The sequence below is a fragment of the Triticum urartu genome, chromosome 6 (assembly GCF_003073215.2).
Source record: "Triticum urartu cultivar G1812 chromosome 6, Tu2.1, whole genome shotgun sequence".
NCBI lineage: Eukaryota > Viridiplantae > Streptophyta > Magnoliopsida > Poales > Poaceae > Triticum > Triticum urartu.
The window spans coordinates 122,742,300-122,768,225 of record NC_053027.1 but is presented as its reverse complement, the minus strand read 5'-3'; the positions used below and the strand labels follow the sequence as shown (position 1 = coordinate 122,768,225).

Sequence of the window (25,926 nt, the reverse complement as noted above, 5' to 3'; positions counted from 1 at the left end):
ATTGTGGTTCGGAAGAGGTCTGTCGAAGGTTTAGAGATTGCCGAAAAGTATCTACCATGAGTGAAATCAACTGGAGTCTGATCAGCTCCTAGTTGAAGGAGAACAGGACGAAGAGAGTTTATCTTCTGTGTTAAATCGCAACACCTCCAACCAGATGTAGTCCTTTGGCAGAAGGGCAAACTGGTCTACCAAATCCATATATCGCCATCGAGCACCACTGGTTCAATTTACTTTACTGCATTACCTCCAGCAGTTTACTTTCGTGCTCTGTGATGATAGTTTATTTGATCTATCTTTGATCGTTGCATATCATTCGTCTCTATCATATCTGTCGTTCCCATCGGTTATGTTCGTTGTTCATCATGTTGCATTCTCATCATTCATGTTAGTGGTTCCAGTCGTACGAACTTCTCCTCGCACTTATCTTATTAAGTATGGAGTGTTTTCCCTGTGTTATTCTCTTTCACCTCGTCATTGTTCTTTATCGTGTTTTCCCCCCGCAGTTCATATCATATTTTCTCTCATGCTACTGTTTCTGTTCCCATGTCGTTCCTCAATAATGTTCTTGATCAAGTTCTTATCTACCGAATCTCATTTCCGCTGCTGTGTTTGGGATCCGTTCAAAACATTCACAAGAATTTTTGAATCTCCCATTCATCCCCCTCTGGGCGATATACTCTCGGTCCTAACAGGAGCGCTTTAGTTCATATAAGAGTTTGTCCAGACTTGTCCTTTGCTATAAAAAGGATTGGGCCACCTTATTACACCTTTGTTACACTTGTTATTTGTTAGTCGTTACGAATTACTTTGCCACCAAACTATCTGTTACTGATAATTCCAGTGCTTGCAGAAAATACTTTGCTGCAAACCGCTTATCATTTTCTTCTACTTCTCGTTGGGTTCGACACTCTTACTTTTTGAAAGGACTACGATTGACCCCCTATACTTGTGGGTCATCAAAACGCAGCCTCCACCACAACTCGTTGACGTCCTCGTCTTCATGGCAACCTCCGCCATCATCCTTCTCCCTAGTTGTCGCTAACATCAGACATGACGCCGGATCACCTTGGCCATCAACACTGCCTCCTCTCTTCCCCATCCTCCTCATCGGAAAATCGTTGAAAATACACGGGATTCGTCAGATGCGGGTCGGAACACCTCGGCAACTCCCCTGCTCTCTTCCGCATAAGAGAGAGAAGAGGAAGGGACGGGAGCACACACCTAAGAGAAAAAAAGATAGGATTGGAGTGGGATGCAGTGGGTGGTTGAGGCGTGGAACACTTTAGGTAAGAGCGAGAGAGACTGGAACGAAAACATTTGCTCTGAAAAATTAGGACACCGAACTATCTCAAAATGTGACGTGGCCACTCCTCCTGGTCAATATTCATGCAAACAATCCAACGATTATTACAACACTCGACCGAAATACTTAAGATCTGACTTTAGTTTTTTATCGATCCGAAAATACAATACAAGTTCCAAAACTTCTAAAGGTGTTTTCTCCATGGATTTTTTTACATTCAATATCTCATTTATTAATTACTCCCTCCATAAACTAATATAAGAATGTTTAGAATACTAGTGATCTAGATGTTTTTATATTAATTTACAGAGGGAGTAGCTTATTAATGATCTCCTGGCTTGTCTGAATTTACTTCAATCTAGTAAAGGTATTTTTTTCCATGGAATTTTTTAATAGTAATTTGGTCTCCACGCCGGCCAGCAGCTGTATCTCCTCGTCGGTATCGACGCCGTAGGGTTCACGTCTCTGCAGTCCACACCTCACATACTTTGACGAGCTCGTCGTCTCGCCCGCTCGCGGACAGTCGTCAGCCGCGACAAGGACGCCAACCCACCCTGCCATCCGTCATCCACTCCGCCCGTCCCTCCCACCCCCACCAACCAAAACCCACAACCGCCGAGGTCGTTGCGCATCCCCTCCCCCCCGAGCGCCTCCGCCCCCACCCCGCCCCCGCCTCCGCCTGCCCCCCCTCCCCCTCGCCACCCGACGACGCGGCGACGGAGGGCTCGATGTCGTTCCACTACCCGGACCACGGGCTCGCGATGGACGCGGCGGCGGCCGCCGCCTCGTCGCCAAACCCTAGCTTCTCACCCGGCGGCGGCGGCGGGGAGAGGGAGAAGGCGGCCATCGCGGCCCACCCGCTGTACGAGCGGCTCCTGGAGGCCCACGTCGCCTGCCTCCGCGTCGCCACCCCCGTCGACCAGCTCCCCCGCATCGACGCGCAGATCGCGGCCCGCCCGCCCCCGCTCGCCGCCGCCGCCGCGGCCGCGGGCGGGCCCTCCGGTGGCGAGGAGCTCGACCTCTTCATGGTACCTATGGCTTTCGCGCCCCTGCCTGTTTTTTCCCGCGTTGCCGCTGGGTGCCGTACATGTCTTCTGTATATGCTTCGTGTGAACAATAGGAATTAGGAATAGGGAGAAATTGGGATAAGTTTTGCATAGGTTTTGAGTAGGGCTAGTGATGGATTTATGATGTGCTCCTTATGGTGAACTTGGGAGGGTCGATCTGACTAGAGACTGCTGGTTATTGTAACAACGATGCTGGAATAGCCTTATCAATTTGTTTGTATGAATGAGAAATGAAACCAAAGCAGATACAGTATATATTCTATGCTAAGGTTCATCGATATAGTGGCACCATACTTGTTGAAGTAGTATAGATACGCCATGGGTCATTGGTGGGCCTTTTTGTGGTATTAACAGCTTATTTGGCACACCTGAAATGTCATACTAGTGTACCTGCTCGCCTGTATGAATTGCCCATTTCTGTCTTTACTTTGATCTTCTTTAGTAGTGCCCTTACGGCTACTGATCATCTAAAATGCTTTTATGTCGCATGACTAGAATTTCCTTTACTTTTCTGAAACTTGTATATCTTCTAAGAAATGAATATGTTGCTTACATCTAGCATAATGTATTTTTCTATGTACAATCCTTCTTATGGGTTCTAATTATCCTTCATTGGCTTGTAGACACATTATGTATTGCTTCTCTGTTCATTTAAAGAACAACTCCAGCAGCATGTACGTGTTCATGCAATGGAAGCAGTGATGGGTTGTTGGGAGCTTGAACAATCCTTACAAAGTCTAACAGGTAAATGAAAGCATTTATCTATGTATATTGCTCGAGCAGAGTAGCAGAAATTCTCCAGTATATAGTATGTAGTTATTTATAATGTGGAAACCAAAAAGCGTGGTGGCTGAAGTGAAAAGTGAAAGAAAAATGGATATCAGACGGATAACATAATTAAAATTTAAAAAGGTTTCACACTGTAAACTTTGAGCGATAGGATTAACTGATTTAAGGAATTTCCAACTATCATAGGCCTACCTTTGATGCTTATGAGCTTCCATTGTATGTTATTATACTTGTATTCCTTACGATCCAAGAAAGGACCTGGTTCCACTATCTTACCGATAACGGTGCAGAGATCCAGTGCAAAAACAGAAAACAAAAGTAGTTCAGCTACCGCCCTAACACTAGCAGCACTAGAGGTACGATCTAGATTTACAGCCAGAGAGGCATAAAGCACCAAGGGCTGCAAAAACGGCACTCCAGCCAACACCGTCTACAAAAGATGCCTAACACCTAAGCCAACCAGCAACTTTCAGGATCATGAACAGCAAGAGCGAGCATCCATCAAAACACTCTCGGTCATCAAGTGCACCATGAGAAGGATCACACGACCATCTCCTTCAGCAGGCCCAGGATGAGTAACATGCAGGTTTTCACCTCCAGCTTCATGCACACCATCATCATGCGGGGCAGGCGCTTGAAGATGCAGTGCCACCGCCCCCATTCCTAGGGCTGCTCGATCATCGGCATTTTGAAGACCTGCCCAATACAACAGGAAATATCACAACTGCACGAGTAGCAAATTATTTCCGCTGGTGATCTAATTAATTTTTTATTTTAAAACAAGCTCTATCTAAGCTGCACATATCCCAGCATAATGCTGCAAGGCCAACAATCTGGATCTTCTGATTGGCAGGAAGATTTCTGGGTATCCACCAAAAATACTTTGAGAAACACCAGGCCTGCCCCTGCACCAATCCATCTGCTCCAAACACCACATGCATTTAGCAGCAGGCCAGCCAAAGTACAAGCGGTGATGCTCTCATGTTGAGGACAAACGCCACACAGAGGGTCCCCTGCCCATGGCCTTATTACCATGTTGTCATTGGTTACTATGGGATTATGCCAGATCAGCCAGAACCAAATTTTTAATCTTTTCTGGAATTTTGGCTTTTCAAAGATGCTTAAATGTCAATCAGGACCATAGTCTGATACGTGCTTATAGACAGTGAACTTGCCAGCTTGGCCTTAGGGATGCAAGCAGACGGCGTCTGCATGTCCTCGACCGTCCGCGAACAGAAAGTTTGCACTAACACGGTTATTAAAGTAATGAAGATTAGTGCAATTTTTGTTTCGCGGACGCCGTCCGCTTGCATACATGTCCAGCAGGGTACAGCTGCATTTTCGTTCAGAGCCACCCTGAGCTCAGTTCGCAGTACTGCAGCCTGTCCTTGCAAATGTCCCCCCAACCATCTCCTAAAGTTACATTGCCACCCTCTTATCTGCCCTTTGCCTGACACTGCATCCAAGATCATTACTGATTGCAAACAGGTCAGGATTGTTTTGGCTCAGAAGCCTGTAGCCGTGCCAAGTATATATCCCAGAAGCCAGTCTGCCTTTCATTACCTATTTTCATAACTCCGCTAAGCAGATACCAAGATATGTCATTTACCAAATCAGCCGAACATGCTGTATCAGCAGCACTTCTAGCAACCTGTCAAATCCTAGATTGTAATTGCTTTAATTCTTTCTCAAAATCTCCTGCCACATCCCTTCACTTTTCGCTAAATTCCACCTCCACCTACACAACAGGCCGATATTGAATTCATCAGATGTGGTACTAGCCCAACAAATAAATCATTTTCCTGTGCCAGCTGAACTTTATGCAGGCAACTTGCAGCAAAATTAAAGAGAAAAGGAGACCCCTTCCCCCCTCCCCGCCTTACCTCTTTACAGCTGCCAAAATGACATTAAGTTACACTCAAAGTACCATTCATGACCACAGATATGACCATATGTTATTATACTTACGCCCTGCGTTTCAAATTATAAAACGCCTTGGAATTTGCAGAGGCAATTACTAGTGAATTGGTACTTTTAATTAAGGAGAAGGGAAGGTTGATAAATGAGGGAAACAACGAAAACATCAGTAAATTAACATGCACGTCTTATTATTGTAAAAATAGGCAGGAAAATCGTTGTCCTTACAATTACTATATAAAGGCTTTGTCCTTACAATACAATATAAAGGGTGTATCTTCTTAGGTATACTAGCTAGTGCACATGTGGAAGCCACATTACTTAATCTACTTAAGTTATTTATGAAATCAAGACCCATTCATGAAATAGATATCAACAGTTAGTCTGGATTTGTTTAGCATGCATTAAGTATCGAGCATATTTGGGAGGGAACTTTTAATCTGTTGTGATGAATGAATGATTAGGATGCTCTGGTCTGCCTGCCAAAGTCTTCTTTCCCATAACTTAAATTTGACCTATGCTTGTATGTTTTTCGGCTTTCCGTTTTGTGTGCCTTTGTGGGCCACAGATGGCATAATTTTACTGTCATGTTCGAGGTTTCAGCAACAGTTTTTATCAATCACAGCTTCAGTCACAGGGCTGACTATGTATATAAGAATTCACTTTGCATACCTTAATGTTTTGGAACTTAATCTGCACATTTCTTAAGATGGTTTAGTCTTTCAGATGTTTATATGTTTTACAATTAGAACACATGTTTTTTGAGGATAAGGAAGTGTTGATTATCAGAAATAGAATACATGGGAAACTGAGTTGTGCTTCTGTGGATTGATCCTGCAGGGGCATCTCCTGGTGAAGGCACTGGGGCGACTATGTCTGATGATGAAGATAACCAGGTCGATAGTGAGGCCAACATGTTTGATGGAAACGATGGGTCAGATGGTATGGGCTTTGGTCCCCTGATATTGACCGAGGGTGAACGGTCTTTGATTGAACGTGTTCGACATGAGCTGAAGAGTGAGCTTAAACAGGTAATAACATTGCAGCCTAAAAAGTGCTTCATTGCATCATTCATGGCTGAAGAGTGACCATCATGTTTGACGGAAACATTTCGTTGACTAACAAAAACTTCCTACCTCTAGGGGTACAAAGAAAAGCTGGTTGATATCAGGGAGGAGATCATGCGCAAGAGGAGAGCTGGTAAACTTCCCGGGGATACTGCAGCTACATTGAAAGCCTGGTGGCAAGCTCATTCCAAGTGGCCGTACCCTACCGTACGTGACACTACCATTTCCAAGCTTCATCTTGCTATTAGTTTCTGTCCATGACGAACAATTCCTGCCTGACCCATCCAGGAAGACGACAAGGCTCGCCTGGTGCAGGAGACGGGGTTACAACTGAAGCAGATTAACAATTGGTTCATCAACCAACGCAAAAGGAACTGGCACAGCAGCAACACAGCTTCCTCTAGCGAAAAGACCAAGAAGAAAAGGTAGCATACGGGAAAAGTCATATTTTTCCTTATCCTTGACAACCTTGCACATTCTTGTTTATGGCTTCCTTTTATGCATGTAAAAAAAGAAACGTTACAGGTAATGACGGCACGGAGCAATCGTGGTAGACCGGGTCCCAGATGAAACAAACTAGATGTAAACTATACTTTTATCATGAAGATTGCTGCAGTATATTCTCTCCCTCTCCTCTTTCTTTCTGGTGGGGCAACTAGATACGAAGACGACCCGTTCACAAGCAAGTTCAAACGCAAAGAAGGTATCAATAATAGTTGACCAAAGGTGGTAGCGACTCCGGATGTACAGTGTGAGTGTTTTGCTGATGTAATTTGTGTAAGCCTGTGTTGTATAACCGAGGAACGGAAGGGGGCATTGTGTTGGTGTATGTACTTGTATATTCGATTCATCATGTAACAATATGTTAGACAGACACGGATTGGGTGTTCTGTGGGTGTGATGCACGGTGTGGCATGGTCTGGAACGAAACCGTTTTGTTTGAGATGTATTGGAAGTGTGGAAGGCTAAGTTATGCAGTAGTATTTGTAAGCTCATACATACGGATGATAACTTGCACGACTAAGTTATGCAGTAGTATTTGTAAGCTCACATATACGGATGATAACTTGCATATGTACCTGTGAATGTGGTGGCTCTGCTCAGTGGTTCATCCGTTCTGCCTTGAGGTGACATTACATGTAAATAAGAGTAGTATATGTAGTTTTGTGGATTGAGTTGTCTTGTGTTGATTAACCAAACTGAATGTGTAACCACTGGTTAAAACAATATATGTTTGTGTTTGGACTTTGGATTGTCAAACGCAACACTTTGCTGGGTTCTGGGAGGCAGCAGATACGGCCAGACAAGCTTATACTGCAACAACGCATGATATCCTACCTGGAGTACGGCGCAAGCTAATACTGCAACGTCTGCTTAAAGAACTTGCCATTAAAAACATTTGCAAATGCCATGCTCTCAGGGAAGGTTTGCTGGCTATGGCGGTTTCTAAATAATTTCCACCGTTAAAACCGACCAAACTAAATCCCAAGCTTCTTGTCGACATTGCCCTGATCCATTGCGAAGAAGCGAAGTAGAATCGTCGGATTCCGCCATTCTGGCGTCCATTGCAAGCGCAAGGGCATCACATTTCTTAGTTTAGACGGAGTAGATACAAGGTCTAGTAAGAAATTTCAATCAGGGTTTTCCCAGTCACGACGTTGTAAAACGACGGCCAGTGAATTGTAATACGACTCACTATAGGGCGAATTCGAGCTCGGTACCCGGGGATCCTCTAGAGTCGACCTGCAGGCATGCAAGCTTAATAAAGTGTGTTGGCCTAAGAAAAAATAAACTAAACCTCTCGATTCACTGGAACCCCTAAGTAACTGCATTCTTTTTGTCGTAAAAAAAAAGAAACAGCATTCTTCCGTCTAAACTAAGAAACAGTATTAAGGTGGAAAAAAATGCACCCGATATAAAGACAAAAGCATCACGACGTTTACAACCAATCACATATATCAACACTATTCATGAAAACACTAACATTATTCATACTATTTTTTTATTCATAAAACCACACACACACTCTCTTCCAACACAGAGTTATTTACCCAAAACCATCACACTTGGGGCTAGGGTAACAGGTCAGTACCAGATTTGAGCCAGGTCACAAAAAACCACTAACTATGTGCCTAATGACTAACGAAGAGCACTGATTGTCTGATAAGCTCACGAAAACAGTAAAACTGACAAGTTGGACCCACCTGTCAGGCTGACGTGGCGTGCTTGTGTGGACAATATGCTGAGTCGGACGAGGGTCCCACCTGTAAATAACTCAAGTGTTTATCTTTTTTCCATTTTCCTTTTTCTCCTGGGCATTTTCCTCCTGGACATTTCAACAAACAGGTAATGTGCGTGTACCGACATCCATGCACTGCACACCGCCAGCGCCGCTCGCTGCCCTTGCTAGCCGGCGGTCACCCGAGACCTGGCCTCACTAGTGCTCGCGGCGCCTGCCCGGAGGCCCTAGCCGTGCTCGTGCTCGCGGCGCCCGCCCATTGGCCTTGGCCGCGCTCGTGCTCGCGGTGACAGCCAAAGGCCCTGGTCGGGGGTGCTCCGTGGTGGAGCGTGCTGGTCACGTCCGTGCTCGCGGCGCGGCCCTTGCCGCGCGCGCCGTCAAGGAGCACCATGGCCACGGCCACGCTCGCGGCGGTGCCCCGTGGTGGCTTCCCAGACCGAAGCGTGCCGACGACCTTTGGACCCAGAGAGGTGCTCGGCATCGAGACGCCTCCTAGCACGCGCGGCCGTGCCTTTGACTCTGACGCAGGTGAAGCCCTCCGCGTCGCGGCGCGGCCCTGGACGGCTAGCCGCAGCGGCTCGGCAGTGGTCTGGGTGGCGGGGCGGACAAGAGCTGGAGGTGCGGCTGGGGTTGGATCCCGCCCGGGGCAGTGGCTTGTGGCGGCGGGTTGTAGGTGGCTGGGACGGCAGACGGTAGGTCGCTAGGGCGGCGGGGAGGCTCTCTGGTGGTGGCGTGGCTCGCCGGGGTAAGGCTCCGGCGGCGGCGCTGGATATGGCTGGGTTGGTGGGGAAGAAGGTGCTTGGGGGAGAGAGAGGCCAACAGGTGGGCCTTTCGCCACCTCAGCAAATTTATCCATGTAGACATGCCACATCGGCCCGACAGGTGAGTCCCACATGTCGGTTTCGCTGTTTTCGCGGCTAAATCAGCCCGTCAGTGCTCCACGTTACGTATTAGGCTCAGAACCGGTGGTTTTTTGTGACCTGACTCAAATCTGATATTGACCTGTTACCCTGGCCTCAAATATGATGATTTTGGATAAATAACTCTCCAACACATCGCACATGACCACACATCACCACACGGATACGCCAACACCCCGACCGAGACGAGCCTCGTCGTACGAACGGCACCACTGCGAAGCGAATCTACCGTACGCTCCAACATTCACAGCGGCCGCCCTCCCGGCAAACCAGCGCGTATCGGCACGGCGCGGCGCCGGGGACCAGTTCGCGTCGTCGATCTGCACGCCGTGCCTGCTCCTCATCAGGCGGATGAGCGCGTCGGCGGCGCCCTCCTCCGCAGCGCACACGTCGCGGGCCACGGCCCCGGCCACCCCCCACCCGCAGCACGGTCCTGCACCAAGGGTGGCACCGCAGGGGGGACCATGGTCTGCACGGTGGCCAGGTACCCGTCCGACAGCCACTGCGTCGCGTACGCCGCCGGCGAGCCGCCGACCTGCCGGACGACCTCGGCCAGCATGAGGCGGCGCGGGATCCGGACCACGACACCTGCTTGCCCTACACATTGAACCGGTCGGCTACTCGTCAAACAAACTAATACCATAATATTATAAACTACTACTAGTACGAAATGCAAGCAGACATTCTCTGTTGCACAGCGCACTGTATGTACACACGGACGAACGGCGGGGAACGGACTGACTCTTTCTAGTCGTTTTTCCCCTAACCCTAAAACCTCTGGCGGCGCCGGAGACGATTAGGGTTTGGACGTGGAAACAGCCTTCGTCTGGTGATCTATCGCCGGTGCGAGAGATCCGTCGAGGGGGAGTACTTGCGCATGGCAGGATCCACCTCTGCGGCGGGGGCGGCGCCGGAGAGCGACCCTCTCGCGGGCCGCGCGGCCAGGAAACAACTGGAGGAAGCTCTAGGGAAACTTGATATCTCCGAGGAAGAGGCTACTCCTTTAATACTTGATGATCGCATCGAGGACGGATCGGGGAAGTGGTTGTTGGCTGGTAAGGTGCTACACCGTAATCAACTCCATATAAAGACTATCACCAACGCCCTGCGCCCGGCATAGGTAAATCCACGAGGTCTTCAGTTCAGATCTGCCGGGATTAACATCTTTGTGGCAGAGTTTGAGAACCAGAGAGATAGGGATCGTGTTTGGGGGGGATCCCCATGGCATATCAATAAGAATGCGGTGGTGCTAGCGGAATTTGATGACTGCATGAGGCCGGATGAGGTGAAGTTTGATAAGTTGCAAGTATGGGCTAGGGTTGTTAACCTGCCATACAATTTGCGTGATGAGGCATGGTGGAAACCAATAGCTCAACAGATAGACAAGAACGCTCTTTCAGTTAAATTTGACCACAATGGTGGGTTTCTGCGAGCGAGAATTTCCATCGATGTTGCAAAGCCGATCAGGCGTTGGATCTTGATAGACTCTGCCAGGAGGAAGAAGGTAGATATGTACGATATCCAGTATGAAAATATACCTTACTTCTGTTTCTCCCGTGGTAGGTTAGGGCACTCAGACTTGTATTGCCCAACTCCTGGTTCTAGGGACGAGAAGGGAGAGCTCCCGTTCGGCCCAAAATTACGAGCTCCTGACGAGTCCCGGAAGTCACCGAGTAGTGATAATTCTTCTAAGGATCCACAGAAGGGTGACAGCAATAAGCCAACGACTAGAAACTCAAGCACCAATAAGGAGCCGGGGGAAGAGGTTATTTCCCCGATTAAGCACAGGCCTCCACCAAAGAGGAAAGATGCTCCGAACCAAGTATACAGACCGGTGGTGAAAACCTTGTTGCTCACAGATGGGGAACCGAGTACAGCCAATGTAGGTGATACTGTTGGCAAGGATGGTGAGACTTCTGCTAGCAATGAAGTGGAAGGTGATGACTTTGTACGGGACCCAAAGAAAAAGAAGCCCACTCCAGAGAATTCGGCAGAGACCGCGCCGCGGTCCTGCCCGATATAATGACATGCTTGAGCTGGAACTGCCGGGGGCTTGGGAACCCCGAGGCAGTTCGCGAGCTTCGCAGTATAGTGAAGCTAGAAGGACCCACTCTTCTCTTTGTGATGGAAACGAAAATTCCAGCTAAAAGAGTTGAGGCTTTGAAGTTTACCCTCGGTTTTGGACGGTGTTTTGCAGTCGACAGTGTCGGCCTAGGTGGTGGCATTGGTCTGTTTTGGTCACGTGATGTGACTGTTGAGTTGAAAAATTTCAGCAAGTGTCACATTGATGTGGTGGTTCATAGTAACAATCAGAGTGCTTCGGTATGGAGGTTTACTGGTTTTTACGGGGCGCCGAGAGCTTCAGATCGTGGTGAAAGCTGGCAGCTCCTGCGCACTCTCTTTGCTATACCCCATGTAGCATGGCTGTGTATGGGGGATTTTAATGAAACTCTCTATGCATCCGAACACTTTAGCAGAAGAGCAAGGTCGGAAACACACATGAGAGCGTTTTGGACTATTATGGATGAGGTTTCCATGCAAGGTTTAGGCTGGTCAGGTACACCATATACGTGGGACAACCAGCAAGCAGGTGCAGCAAATGTAAAGGCACGCCTAGACCGAGCTTTTGGGAATGAAGATTTTCAGCAACTTTTTCAACATATACGGGTCAGACATCTCCCCTCTGTTGAGTCTGATCACTGTTTTGTCGTAGCTGAGATTAAGGATATGCTATCTTACGGGCCACGGGCTAAGAGACAGTTTCGTTATGAGAATGTTTGGCAGACGCATTCGGATTACGATCGCCTGGTATGTGATACTTGGCGGGGAATTCAACACACGCCAGGGCTCCAGGGGATTGCATCGGCCTTGGGGTCCCTCTAGTCTATTCTTGAGCCATGGGGTTCAAAGGAATTTGGTTGCTTGGCACACACGGTCAGGAAACTTCAAAAGAGATTAGACCGCATCAGGTGCTCTACCATGGGGGTGGGACCAACAGATGAGGAGAAAAGTACTGTAAAGAAGCTGAAGGAAGCGCTATACCAAGAGGAGGTGTGGCTTCGCCAGCGTTCACGGGTTCCATGGCTCCTCGAGGGCGATCGGAACACTTCCTACTTTCAGGCACAAGCTGCCCAGCGCAAGAGAATGAACAAGATACATGGCTTACGACGTGCAGACGGTACAGTATATGAAACTGAAAGAGAGGACAAGGCCGAGGTGCTAGCTTTCTACCAGAACTTGTATCAAACGCAAGGTTTTTCTGAGGCTAGCGACTTATTATCTCATGTGCCCGTCAAAGTGACTCAGGGCATGAATGATGATCTTACCAAGCCATACACCGCAGATGAGGTCAAAGTGGCTTTGTTCCAAATGGCTCCATCTAAGGCCCCTGGTGTTGACGGCTTTACTGCAGGGTTTTATCAGCGGCATTGGGACTTGCTCGGCAATGACGTGACTTTGGCAATACTAGATTTTCTAAATGGGGGGCGAGTTACCGTCGGGATTGAACGATACCAGCATCACTCTTATTCCCAAGGTACGACACCCACAGTCGATCTCACAATATCGTCCTATTGCTTTGTGCCCGGTCCTTTACAAGATCGCGGCCAAAGTTATTACTAATCGCTTGCGATACATCATGGATGATATTATTAGTGAAGAGCAGAGCGCTTTTGTTCCTGGTCGTCTCATCACAGACAATGTACTTGTTGCATACGAAAGTATACATACGATGAGAAGAAGGAAGAAAGGGAAGAACTTCTCTTGTGCAGTCAAGCTAGACATGATGAAGGCTTACGATCGGGTGGAGTGGCATTACCTCGAGGCGATTTTGTCTCGTCTGGGCTTCAGTATTAATTTCGTTCGCCTGATAATGAAGTGTGTCACCTCGGTTCGTTTTTCGGTTCGGGTTAATGGAGAGCTTCTTCCATTCTTCACCCCATCTCGGGGTTTCGACAAGGTGATCCAGTTTCTCCATACCTGTTTTTGCTTTGTGCAGAAGGTTTTTCCTCATTGTTGAAGTTTTACAATGATGGATACATTGATCGGGGACTAAGAGTGAGCTATAGATCACCCTGGGTCTCTCATTTGCTGTTTGCAGACGACAGTCTAATCTTCATTAATGCAAGCGCTGCCAGTGCTTTCCGTCTGAACAAAATTCTGAAGATCTATGGTGATGCTTCAGGCCAGTGTGTGAACCGGGACAAAAGCTCTATTTATTTCAGCACCAATACCCCGGACACCATCAGGCAAGATTTGAAGTCGACCTTGAATATTCAAGTCGAGGCTTTCAGTGAGAGATACTTGGGGCTCCCCACTGCGGTTGGACGTATCACCAGTGGTACTTTTGATCATATTAGTGAGAGAGCTCGTGGGAAGATGCAAGGGTGGTCGGAAAAATTGCTTGCATGTGCTGGACGAGAAACACTGCTCAAGTCTGTAATTCAGTCTATTCCCACTTATCCCATGAGCACTTTCCTTCTTACCAAGAAAGTTTGCAAGAGTCTCACTTCTCCCATGGCAAAATATTTTTGGAGTAGCTCTCTTGATAAAAAAGCAATGCATTGGGTTTCCTAGAAGGAGTTATCTAAACCCAAGTGCGAGGGTGGGATGGGGTTTCGAGACCCGCATGTGTTTAACCTAGCTATGTTGGGCAAGCATGTGTGGCGTTTCATCACCAACCCAAATTCGCTTTGTGCGAGAGTACTCAAGGGCTGTTACTTTCCGGACACCGATTTCATGCACGCTCCAGTTCCCAAGTCAGCCTCGGCAACTTGGAAGGCGATTGTGGCGGGAAGGGGCGCCCTGAAAACAGGGTTGATCTCCAGAGTGGGAGATGGTTCTACTATATCGGTTTGGAAGGACAAGTGGATCCCAGGTACGATTACAATGACTCCAACTCCAAGACCCACAAGTACAAGCATTGAGAGGGTTTCAGACCTCATAGACACGCGGAGTTGGTCTTGGAAGATCGAACTGATCAGGGATAATTTCACGGCTCAAGATGCCGCGGCCATACTTAATATTCCTATCAGGCAAGACGGTGGTGATGATTTTCTTGCTTGTGCTTTTGACATATCAGGTAACTACGCTGTAAAGACGGCGTACCGTGCTCTCGTGACTCAGAACGAGCGTTTGGCTTTAGAGGAAGGGACGGCTACCGAAACCTCATCGGATGATCAACAGTTGTGGAAATCCTTATGGAAGCTGAATGTTATCCCAAAAGTAAGAGTGTTCTAGTGGAGAGTGCTTCGTGGCATTCTTCCAGATGAAACAACTCTCAACTATCGACACATTGCAGATGTTCGCCAGTGTAATGTTTGTCGTTCTGTAGAGGAGGACTTGAAGCATGCGCTATTACACTGTATACATGCACTGAGCTTCTGGGAAGAGGCATGGACATGGCTCAGTCTTCGCCTTCCTCCTCTCCACTCGGTGACGTGGGCTCGAGATATCACTTGTGATCCTCAGTTCACATCCGATGATCGTGCCAAGATCATCACTATTATGTGGGCAATTTGGCACTCCAGGAACCGAATCAAACATGGTGAAGAGGGGAGAGATCCTGTAACATCTATCAAAAATATTAAGGAGGCTATCTCCCTCCTCCAATTACCACGTAAGGAAACCCGGGTCCTACCGGGTTATGGTTGGCGGCCCCCTGAGGAGGGTTCGGTCAAGATCACGACGGACGGCGCTTTCGAGCTGGTTGAAGGTCGGGGCGGTGCTGGAGGAGTAGCCAGATCATCCTCGGCTCTCCTAGGTTCATGGTGTAAACCATACACGGGAGTCTCGGACCCCCTGATGATGGAGTGTTTGTCACTGCGCGATGGAGTCCGCTTCGCTAGTCTTCGTGGATTTCAGCATGTGATCATGGAAGTCGACTGTTTGGAGCTGGTGAAGTTTTGGCGATCTCGTCACAGTTCTCGTTCAATTGTGGTTCCTTTACTTTTAAAAATAGGAGAGCTATGTACCTCTTTTGCTTCTTTTGATATTCTTCATGTAAATCGAGCGGCGAACGTTCCGGCGCATCTGTGTGCGAAGCGAGCTTGCACACTGAATGTGACCGAAAGCTGGCTTGATGAAACTCCTAGCTTTTTGGTGACCAGCCTTCTGACTGACTGCACCGAATGTGCTTTCATGAAATAAAGCTCTCTAATTTTCCGGAAAAAAAAAAAGAACGGCGGGGAACGGAACGACGTACCGATTTTCGCACGAGAATCCATCGATGACGACGCACAAAACCTCGCAGATAACCGGTGACGACGAACCAAAGGCTACGCAGACCTACGGGTGTTCGCCACACGACCTACTGCTTTACTCTCTCGCGCAAGCTGAGGAGTCCACGTAGAGTGCCAGGTTACTTATACAGATGGATCGAACCGACATAGAAGCGGACAATGGCAGCGAATAGCACACATGGACAACACGTAGCGCCACACAGCTTCGCCTGGCCGCCTGCAAACGACACGCAGTAGGCAAACGTGTAAGCTTCTGACCGACCATACGACAGAATGGCCGGTTCGCCACGGCAAGGAACACGCAGCCGGAAGAGAAAAAAATTACGCATCGCCGACCATACATCAAAGCAGCCCACCAAGCGTCCAAGCCCCGAAAGTTCTCTTCTGATCCCGGAGAGCTGGGATCCATAAGGAAACGGCAGGAAAAAAGATTCAGACATTTCCTTTTAGCAGCAGTGCTACCTACTATGCTCTTTAGACCTTCCAAGCCGCATGGAGAGCTGGGAATAGAACCTCCGGTTCCTCCCTGGTTGAGCTGCATGTGGGCCTCGTATTGGCTCCCGGCCTGCGCCTTTCTAGCCATCAGATCAAGCTTGGAGCGATCATAGCCATTGGTTTAGCCATACAAAAATCTCTAGCGCTTTTCCTATACATCCACTCATCACGTCCTGCGGCTCCATCACCACTCTTTACATGGAGTTGCTCGTCTGACTGTGACACAGGCTTTACAGCACGCAGGTCTCACGGGCATGCTTTTATTTTTGGCTTCCGAATTCAAATTTTATATCTTTCGAAGGGAAAGTTCAAATTAGGTCTTGTTTCATATTCGTGTTTCTCGTGACGATGGCTTTCAAATAAGATCCATTTAAAATACATTTTGATTAATTTTGAAAATAAATGTTAAGTTTCAACTCTTGAAACTTAGTACGCACGAAGAATAAAATTATGGTTTTTTTTGCCTACGACCAACAAAAAAATTGTCTTAAAAAATTAAAACTTGATAAAAGTGAGTGAGAAATTCACAAGTATTGGATAACAAATCGTAAGTTTCAATGGCCGAAACTTAAAATTATCGTGCCCTCGTGTGGGATACAACTACTTTGCAAATCGTGAGGCAATCAAATGACCGGCTGGGACTTGGTAGGTGCATGCCTCAGCACTTGCGTGCCCCTGCGAATTTGCCGACCGACCGCGCTCCCTTCACTACCTTCCTTGATGTCCTATCTATTACGTGTGCTTTCTCTCATGTCAAGTGATTTTCATCGGGTCTTAAAAAGCAATTGGTACATATATTCGTAGTTGAAAGAGCGCCACATCAAGTCAGCGAAGAATATAGAAGGTCAAAGACACATTCACAACCTCTACTCCAAGAAAAAACTTAGGTTCCCCTGCCTCCCCTAGGTCCGGCTCGTCTTCGATGGCCCTAGGGCCATGGAGGCACTATGGACCCCAGCCCTTGCCGGTTGGAGTGATCTTGCTCTGTTTGTTTTGTTAATTCGTTTAGGATTTGGGTCATGCTCACGAAGACGAGGTGGCAGCGGCTCCTTAAAAAAGGAACAAGGTTCTCCCAGCTTAGAACTCGTTCTGGTGATGCATTTAGCGTTGTCAGAGGGCGTGTGGAGGTGTGTTTCCGATGGATCTTGCGGGATTCGATCAGTGCTAGTCTTTAGTGGATTCATTTGGATCTAATTTTTGTTCGTCTTCGTTCGTGTGTGTATAGATTGGATCCTTTCAATTTGATCTATACATATTTTCATCGGTGACGGTTGCTGTCCTGATGCGCTGGTCCTCTGAGATCTTAGCATGACTACTTCCCGACTGTTGCGCGTATTTGGCTGTAGTTGTTTCTAGATGGTCTATGGATATGAATGCAATTTTTTTATTTCTGTATTCTTTGTACTCCCATGGCATGATGAATATATCAAAAGTTTTCTTGCGAAAAGAGTATATTATAGAACACAAGTCAAAAAGGAGAAATGATATACTCAGGCTCTGGCCCCGTAAGGGCCTATTTGAACCTCTCTCAGATTCTCCAAATCTCCAAATCCAGCTTTCTTCGATAGTGTCCAACTCTGCCTGGTGATCAGAAATCGTTTGACACGATTGATAATTTCTCTCAGTGACACATATGGTAAGCAATCCAAACTATTTAAAGAAAAATCTCCCAGTGCCGTGGCCCAACTGGGAGGCTATTGAAACATTTGTTCTAGCATGGCTTCCTGAAATGTTTTCTTTTGTGGTGGCATTTTAGTTGTGAATATGGCCAACTCTCGGTTCTTGTTTTGCTGGAGCTAGGTTTTGTGGGCTTATCGTTTTTACACCGTGGGTCGGCTTAGCTTCTTGGGTTTAACTTCTTAGAGTTTACATGGTCGGGCTGACTCCAATCGTGGAGTTTGTGGAGCCAGGAGTTAGAATCCGAACATGTCAAATTCATGGGTTATAACCCCAATTCGATGATCATTCCTGTGTATCCTCGAACAATGTCGCATCTAGAGAATTTGACAAAGCTTGGGCACACCGCTAGCTAAAATACTTCATTTGGTCTATAACAAGTATCAGATATTTGAATAAAGTCATACGCAATATACTCACAGTTTTTCTATATATCGTAGATAAAAAAAATATGTGAGATACATAATTGTAATGCTCGTGCAGTTGATGCTAGCTAAATTCTTGATCGAGAATTTGTCTTCTTGGGACGAATTTCCATGAGAGGAGCCGTTGCTTTGTCTTATGCGCTTGCAGTTTGTCACTAATCACTATCATCCATTGGAGTCATGGCCTGACCAAAGGCCTGGATGTACATCTCTCTTGCATGTCTCTCCGCCAGGCCGAATTCAGCTAGGGCACAACTGCGCCCATCTCGCTGTAGGCAGTCGCGAGTCATGACTCGTATCACGCAAAGCAACAAGCGAGCAAAGGTGGCCAACGATTGATTGATCAATCCCCCTCCTGCCTGTCTTCACGAGCAGTGTTGGCCTATTGTAGCCCATGTAAAAAATGACTAAATTGGCTTATAACCTCACTGATTGATGTAAGGGAGAAAAGCAAAAAAAAAAGCTCAAAGATGGCGCAATTAAATCCTTGGTTTTTAGTGCTTTTAAAGATTTCCACTGCTTTGAAAAGTCATTGACCTTCAAGGACGTCGCGGCATTGAGCTTGGGCACGTGCCTTGGGGGCAATGATAGTATCAGAGATTTCCTAATTTGTCTTTTGAAATGGGTGCCCTAGGTCGATGGTGTTCTTGTTGAAGTATAAATACATAGCCCATCTTTCCCGATCAGCTTGCTTTTGGATGAACTGACTTGTGCGTGCAGTTTTATATGGTATTAGAGTCAAGCGGTCTTGAGTTCAAGATCCGATTGATGCAATTTAACAATAAAAAAAGTTACACTCACTTTCGGTCCATGTTTAGGTCCGGGGAGCCACACATGAGGGGAAGTGTTGAAGTATAAATGCATAGCCCACCTTTCCCTATCAGTTTAGCTTTTGGGTGAACTCGCTGGCGCGTGCAGTTCTACACTCCCTCAGTCCAGTACTTGACTCCTTTGGGCCTGCAAGCTTTCCTCAAACGGGGTGTCTCTAGCTTGGGCTTAAGTGATCTTACTTCTTGTCGACAATTCCTTATCAATATCTGTAATCTGGAGCCATCATTAGCGTTGGGTATATAATATAAATAAAGATTTAAAATGACATGTAGGGTCGATCCATGTTTGGCAAAGAACAGAACATTACACTTAGGAGGGGCTAAATGCATAAACACAATGAAGTTAACTGTAAACATAATCAAATAAAATATTGATTTGTTTGGTTAGAAAGTGCAGCAGTGATCAATTCCAAAGTGGTCGTGGCAGTAGCGATCGTCACCTTAGAGACACGTGCTTATGCAAGCTTAGGTAGGAGGGGCAACGATAGTGAGACGCAAGTTGCTTCTGCAAAAGACAACCGCCGGCTGTGGTGGTCGCGACATGGAGGTGGCCACACTCTTCTTTTGACTCTATCGTCATCTTCCTCCTCCTACCTCTGCCTCGCCACCATCCATCTCATGTCCACCACCATGTGCAACCGCATCCCCACCAGATGCATCACTTATGAATTTGCCGACCCTGATACACTGACCGACACTGGCACTGCCAGTGCCACCGACGTAGCAGCTGGACTGCATGAGCTGACCTTGTTGGTTTTGCCGAAGCCAAAGGCGGAGCCTTGGCCACTGTTGTCATGCAAGGTTGGGCGCCGATCGACGGCTTTCGGCACGTACCCGTGGTTGGATGCAATGTCTCTGGCGGTGCCATGTTGAAAGTGCATATAGCCTCTAAGTATGGTTTTAGTAATTGATGACAATCTTTATGGAATAATACTCTTGTCGAGATATATTTGAAAAATTACTCCATAGATGGCACCTTAAAGGTATTAGATGGATGCCATAAAGGTGAAGATATGCTTTAAGCTTTGGTATTGAATGACAATTTCGATGGGGGCATAAAGTCCTTTGAGTTTTACATGAATAAATGTTCTATAGTGATGCATGAAGCATATAAGAAAAAGGGTTTCTTCCCTTTTTGTATTACAAAGCAACCAACATCGATACAACCAACGATAGGTGCTGGGGCGAAAGCAGCACAATCACGCCCAAAAGAAACGAAAGAGAAAACAAAAAAAAAACAAATGCAAACAGCGATGGATCAACGAAAACGATGAAGACCCACAACCGCTGCGCCCACCGGAGAATTCCACCACACTCCAAGCACTCCGGACCGCCGCATACCAAGCAACACCTTCAAGAAGGATCGCGACACCGACGACGCTGCTGCCCGGACAAGTCCTAGGGTTTCCCCCGATACGCAGAGGATTGCAGGGGAAGGGGCAAACACGACGCCCTTCAGGAAGGCACGGCGGCGCCCACAGACGTCACCGCGTCGGTGTCGGACAAGCCGACAAGGATTTCTCCTGACCACCAACCACCCACGACTCCAGAAGATCCATCGTGCGCCACCAAACACGCCGCCCACCAACATGCGCCACCACGGTCGTGCAGTCCCCATCGCCGTCTCCCCGTGGCAAATGAAGTGAGACCGGCGGGAAAAGAGAAGGCAACTGGGAACGAGGGGCGGCAGCAACAACAGCCACGCGGGAGGGGACAACCTCCACCGCCCGTGGCGGGAACCGGCCGGACGTAGCAACAGGGGCAAACCAGGCAACCGCGACCAAATCTACCGGGGGAAAGGGGAGGTGGAGAAGTGGCCCATGGCCACAACCGGCGCTGTACCGGCTCCAGCTCCAGCTCCCCCGTGAAACCATGTTTCGCCCCCGCGCCAAAGGCCCAGATAGGCCCGGCCGAGCCCAAGGCGGGCTCGTGAAGCCCTCATCGCCGCGCTGCAGTACACTAGCCGCCGTCGCCGCCACCCCCTGCACGAGTCACCCTGCCGTCCATCGGAGACGCCGTAGAGGAGCTCCGGCCAGGCAGGCCCAGACCTAGATGGGGCCCAAAGGGCCCAGATCTAGGCCGGGAGGGCACCGCCGCCAGCCACCGCGCCACCCGGCACCGCGCCATCCAAGGTGCCACGCCGCCACCGGATCCGCTGCTGCCAAAGTAAGCCGCCGCTAGCCGCCCGAGCCGTGGCGCTGCGTGGGGGGAAAGAACGGGGTTGTCGCCGCCGACACCACACGAGCAAGGCCCGGTGGTCCAGGCCGACGGCGGGGGGAGGGGGAGAAGGGGAGGGGAGGCGCTGGGGAGGGCGGAGAGGACGCCCTCGGTCGCCTCGCTCGGGGAGGCGACGCGGGGGTACAGTGGAGGGAGGAGGGGGAGGGGAAAGGGAGGAGGTCGGGGAGGAGAGGGCTAGCGGCGGCGGGCGCCCCGGCCGCGGCTACCCGCGACAGGGGAGCCGGCGGCGGCGCGGGCGAAACCCTAGGGAGGGGGAGCCGCCGCTTCGGGGGTAGGTCAAGTTTGCTGCCATTGCTTTTTCATGAAGCATATGAAGTTGATTTAAGAAGAGTTCCATCAAAGTCTCTCGAAGAAGTCCTCATGGTATTACTCTCTACTTACACCTTGTCCATAAAATCCTTGGTATACCTATAATATGAGTTTGTGGACTTGTATAAAATAGAGTATCGGTTTGAGAATTGCCAAGGAAAGAGGCTCCATCGAAAGATTCTTTCCCTAGGGGATCGATCAACTTTTTTTGAGACAATTTACAAAGCTTTATTATGTCGTCACCTGTTGTGCTGGGACGAAAGAGAGGTTCCCGGGATGGCCTAACCACACACGACGGCCCACCCCTAAATTCAAAGCATGCTCGCTAAATTATGAGCCTCCACATTGAAACTCCTAAACTCATGAACAAAGTTGCAAGAATTAAAACTACTATAATAATCTATGATTTCATGCACAATCGCTCCATACTCCGCTCCATTCTTCAGCTTGATACTGTCAATTACCTCCTTGCAATCCGAGGCCACGTGTATGTGCTGAAGTTGAAGATCCTCGGACAGCGCCAAAGCCTCCCTCACGGCCAGTGCTTCTATGGTAGCAGGGTTGGTGATCGCTCTGAAGCCCAGCGTAGAAGCTCCTAGGAACGCACCTTGCTCATCTCTGGTTATAGCGGCAATGGTTCCAACCCCTCGCCTCTCTGCAACTGCTGCATCCACATTGAGCTTGGACATATTGTGTGGGGGCTTCAACCATTGCTTTGGTCTTTGTGGCTGGCCGCTGGTTCTTGTCGGCACAACCTTGATCTGCATCTGGAAGTCGGTAATATATCGCTGTATGAAGAGGTGTGTTGACAAGGGGGATTGGTGTAAATCCTCATAAACTGCTTTCCTCTTCACACTCCATACTGCCCACAGTGTAGTTGCCATCATTAGAAATTGCTCCGGCTTCAGTACTTCATTCAGGGAAAATAACCACTCGCGTGGATCATCAATGATATGTTGACACATCTTTTGGACTAGCTCGTCGTCCAATAGCGGCCATACACACCGGGCGTTTGTGCAATCAAGCATCGTGTGTCTCCACGAGTCCATGGCGCCACACAGTTTGCATGCCGCCGAGTCCCCCATGTATCTGTGAACAAGCACGTCAGCTGTCGGAATGGAGCTTCTCGCCAATCGCCACAGGAAAAATTTGATCTTTGATGGAAGTTTGTCCTTCCATAGCGCCGACCAAGAGTTGCTCTCATGTCCAGCCCCCGAGGTTCCTTCCTCCCCATCTATCCATGATTCTCTCGCGATCTTGGTATGCATGATTAGACTGTATGCAGATTTAACTGAGAAGAAACCTTTCCTCTCCCCGCTCCATGCCTAAAAATCGCTGATATTTCTTGTACAAAGCGGAATACTGAGAACTAGCGAACGTTTTCGTTCGCTGGGGCACTGGCGATCGAGCGGTCCTTGCCCATAGAGGCACATTCAGCTCCCCCCTTGGGCCTCCAGGCCCAATTACCATTTCTTAAACAAAAAAATAGAAAACTGTAAAACAATATTTGTCATGATGTAGGTAAAAATAAAGTAGTATAAAAAATTGCCATCTCATACAAAACAATTTTGCCCCTTGTCTGAATTATGAAAAAATTTCATGCTACTTTATAAAATCGCATTACTCTAATTTATAAATTTACAATGAGTATGCTCAAAATAAAAAAGAAGGTCATGTGATCTAGAAATAAAAGAAAATTGGCATGCTAAACTTTAAAAAATTGCCATCATGTAGGTAAAAAATGTTTTATCTGGATAAGCCCCAATTAGATTCTATATTTTTTGTTTCCAAAAACAAAAACAAAAACAAAATCAAACACTTGAATTGCCATGGTCAAAAAAGAAAAAACTTCCGTGCCATAAAAAATGTCATCCTCTTAATATTAAAAATGCCATGTTCTTGACTATTAAAATGCCATGCTCTTAATAATAAAATTACGTCCTCTTAAAAATAAAAATGCCATGTTATTGACTATTAAAATGCCATGCTCTTAACAAAAACTGACATCCTCTTATTAAAAATGTCATGTTATTAATTATTAAAATGCCATGATCTTAATAATAAAACTTGCATCCTCTTATTTATAATATGTCATGCTATTAATTATTAAAATGACACTCTCTTAATACTCAAAATGCCATGTGAGAAAATAAAAAGCCCATGTTTTGGAGGACAAAAAAATGCCATGATTTTTGATAGATTTTTTTTTGCCATTCTACATATTATAAAAATGCACATGGCAAGTCCATGAAAACACCCCTACCCCTCTGAAAATAGGAAATTTTGGAAATATTTTCAAGTAAAAACGAATTTAAAAGAACCTTCAAAGTATATGTGACAAACTTTACTGCATTTTATCACAAAAGACAAGTCCGTTCAGTGGTAAATGCCCACTTCACTCCATAATGAGGTCGCGGGTTTGATTCCCAGCACCCACACGCCTCGGTTTTCATTTTAGTTAGGGAGGAAAAAAAGGGATGTTCGCTAGTGAGCCGTTCGCAGCTAATAGTAGGGAAAACTAACGTGGCACCATCGTGGTGCCGTGATTTGTGCCAGAAGATCGAGCGACAGTTGATGCGTTTGCTGGGAAATGCTAAATAACCGACGGTCGCCATATAGCATTTCTCATAACAATACATTTTTTATGAAAAAACTTTTTGATCTATTCATCAACTGATAAGGTAGTACAAAGAACACCAGAAGTAAAAAGTTACGTCCAGGTCCTTGCACGCTGGTTGTATAGTCCAATATGAATCAATCGAGGAGCATAATCCAATTATGTGGCGCCACCCTTGCTGCCCCGCTCTGTCTCTCCGCCCTACAAGTGACGACATATATTTCCCCACCAGCTGCTTTCATCGAGGAGTGATCTACCCTTGTTTTTCTTGCTAGCCTTCCACGCCCTCTCCGTCAGAATGAAAGCGCTCTTCGACACTAGAATGGATCGTCTAGCCAATCCACGTGATCAATCGGTGATGTACTTCGTAGGTGCAGCAGACCAGCAGTGCAGCTTGGCTATGATCTCATGGAGAAACTAACTGATCTCTCGATGCAAATGAAAGGTGAAACGCGATCAATAGTACACGTGAAACGTGATCAACATCTTTTAGCTACTAGTAGGAGTACTATATAGTTACATGCAACAAACATGGAAATGAAACGGACACACACCGAACACACTACACAGCATACGCTAGCAAAAGATCTAGGCGGCCGCGACGGCCGGCCGCGGCGGCGGTATCGACGACGTCCGCGCCCGGGCCGGCTGAGGCAGCGGCGGCGGCGGCGGCGAAGGGAAGCTGCGGTAGAGGAGGCCGCCGTCGCTGAAGTCGTCGTAGTCGACGTCGTCGTCGCTGTCGTCGGGGCCCTCATCGAAGTTGAGCGCGTAGCTGAGCGGGTCGTATCTGCCGACGCCGCGGCTGTCCCGCCCGCCCCACCGCGCCCGGCCGCCGTAGCCGAAGCAGCAGCACACGGTGGCCCGCAGCCTGCGCCGCAGCGAGCTCGGCGGCGGCGGCGAGGCCTCCATCTCCATGGTGTAGATATTCCGCGGGCGCCGTGACACGGTCAGAGGTCAAAACTGCTGGCCGCGTGTTTAGCCAGGTGGTGTTTGGTTAAGGCGGATATTACGAGTGGATTAGGAGCGGGGGGTGGCGTGTGGACGTGGGGTGGTTAAGTAGGAAGAGGAAGTGTGTGGAAATGACGGAGAAGGACACGCCGGCTGGTGGTGGCGACGGCGTGAAGGGGAAGTCGCCTCGGCGGGCACGGGTTCTCCACCTGGTACCATTAACATAACCGTACTTAATATAAACATCGATATAGTTAGTCACCGTGGTCATCTCGCTAGGACATTCACGTACCATTGAAATGATATTTCACCTTTGTCCTCTTGCTATTTTTAAAAGCAAATTTGTGTTTGTACCACCATTGGAATATTATTTCACCTTTGTTACAAATGAAATGTCCCTGGGAACGTTCGGTTTCGGCGGACGAAAACATTCGATAGAGGAAGTACCTCCCAGAAAACCATTTTTCTGTGACGCTATTAAACCTTAAACACTGATATTTTGGAACTCATTCTCTAACCAGTTAAAACAACACAGAAAAATGGCATGACGTATAAAACAAAGGCCTTCATGTTCAACTTTAATCATGTACCGTGCATTTCTTTAAAATGGATATTGCACATGGATTCTCTCGGCTCCCCACCCCCGCCTCGCCCACCTCGGCGACTCGGGGGGAACCCCAGCCGCCGGCCAACAATCACCCCCCACCGCCCTCTCCTGCATCGCCGCCGCCGGAGGGACGATGGGTGAAGCCGCGCCGGTCCCCGGGATGGTGACGGCGGGGCGGATCTGACGCATCGCGAGCTCCCTCCCTTCCCGTTGCACCCCCGATCTCCTCCAGATGCGGC

At 48.0% G+C, this 25,926-nt stretch overlaps 2 protein-coding genes across 3 annotated transcripts; one reads left to right on the top strand and one right to left on the bottom strand.

Annotated features, from left to right (window-relative positions):
- The first annotated feature begins 1,900 nt into the window (after positions 1–1,900).
- LOC125516805 (homeobox protein knotted-1-like 2) lies at positions 1,901–7,193 on the top strand. 2 transcript variants are annotated; one of them, XM_048682111.1, is made up of 6 exons: positions 1,901–2,331; positions 2,994–3,114; positions 5,917–6,107; positions 6,219–6,350; positions 6,432–6,568; positions 6,658–7,193. In XM_048682111.1, the coding sequence occupies exons 1-6, from the start codon at positions 2,032–2,034 to the stop codon at positions 6,695–6,697; spliced, it is 921 nt and encodes a 306-aa protein (XP_048538068.1). In that variant the 5' UTR covers positions 1,901–2,031; the 3' UTR covers positions 6,698–7,193. The 2 variants fall into 2 exon arrangements, with proteins under 2 accessions (XP_048538068.1, XP_048538069.1); XM_048682112.1 differs by having other exon boundaries at positions 1,902–2,331; positions 6,669–7,193.
- A 17,356-nt stretch (positions 7,194–24,549) lies between these two features.
- Positions 24,550–25,177, bottom strand: LOC125515334. Its single transcript, XM_048680787.1, has one exon. The coding sequence runs from the start codon at positions 25,045–25,047 to the stop codon at positions 24,721–24,723; it is 327 nt and encodes a 108-aa protein (XP_048536744.1). The 5' UTR covers positions 25,048–25,177; the 3' UTR covers positions 24,550–24,720.
- Positions 25,178–25,926: the final 749 nt, after the last annotated feature.

Bases quoted from the DNA above. Each gene is read 5' to 3' on its own strand.
- LOC125516805 (XM_048682111.1), top strand. From the start codon at position 2,032: ATGTCGTTCCACTACCCGGACCACGGGCTCGCGATGGACGCGGCGGCG. The intron at 3,115-5,916 runs GTAAATGAAAGC...TTGATCCTGCAG, and splicing joins ATCCTTACAAAGTCTAACAG to GGGCATCTCCTGGTGAAGGC. The intron at 6,351-6,431 runs GTACGTGACACT...TGACCCATCCAG, and splicing joins CCAAGTGGCCGTACCCTACC to GAAGACGACAAGGCTCGCCT.
- LOC125515334 (XM_048680787.1), bottom strand. From the start codon at position 25,047: ATGGAGATGGAGGCCTCGCCGCCGCCGCCGAGCTCGCTGCGGCGCAGG.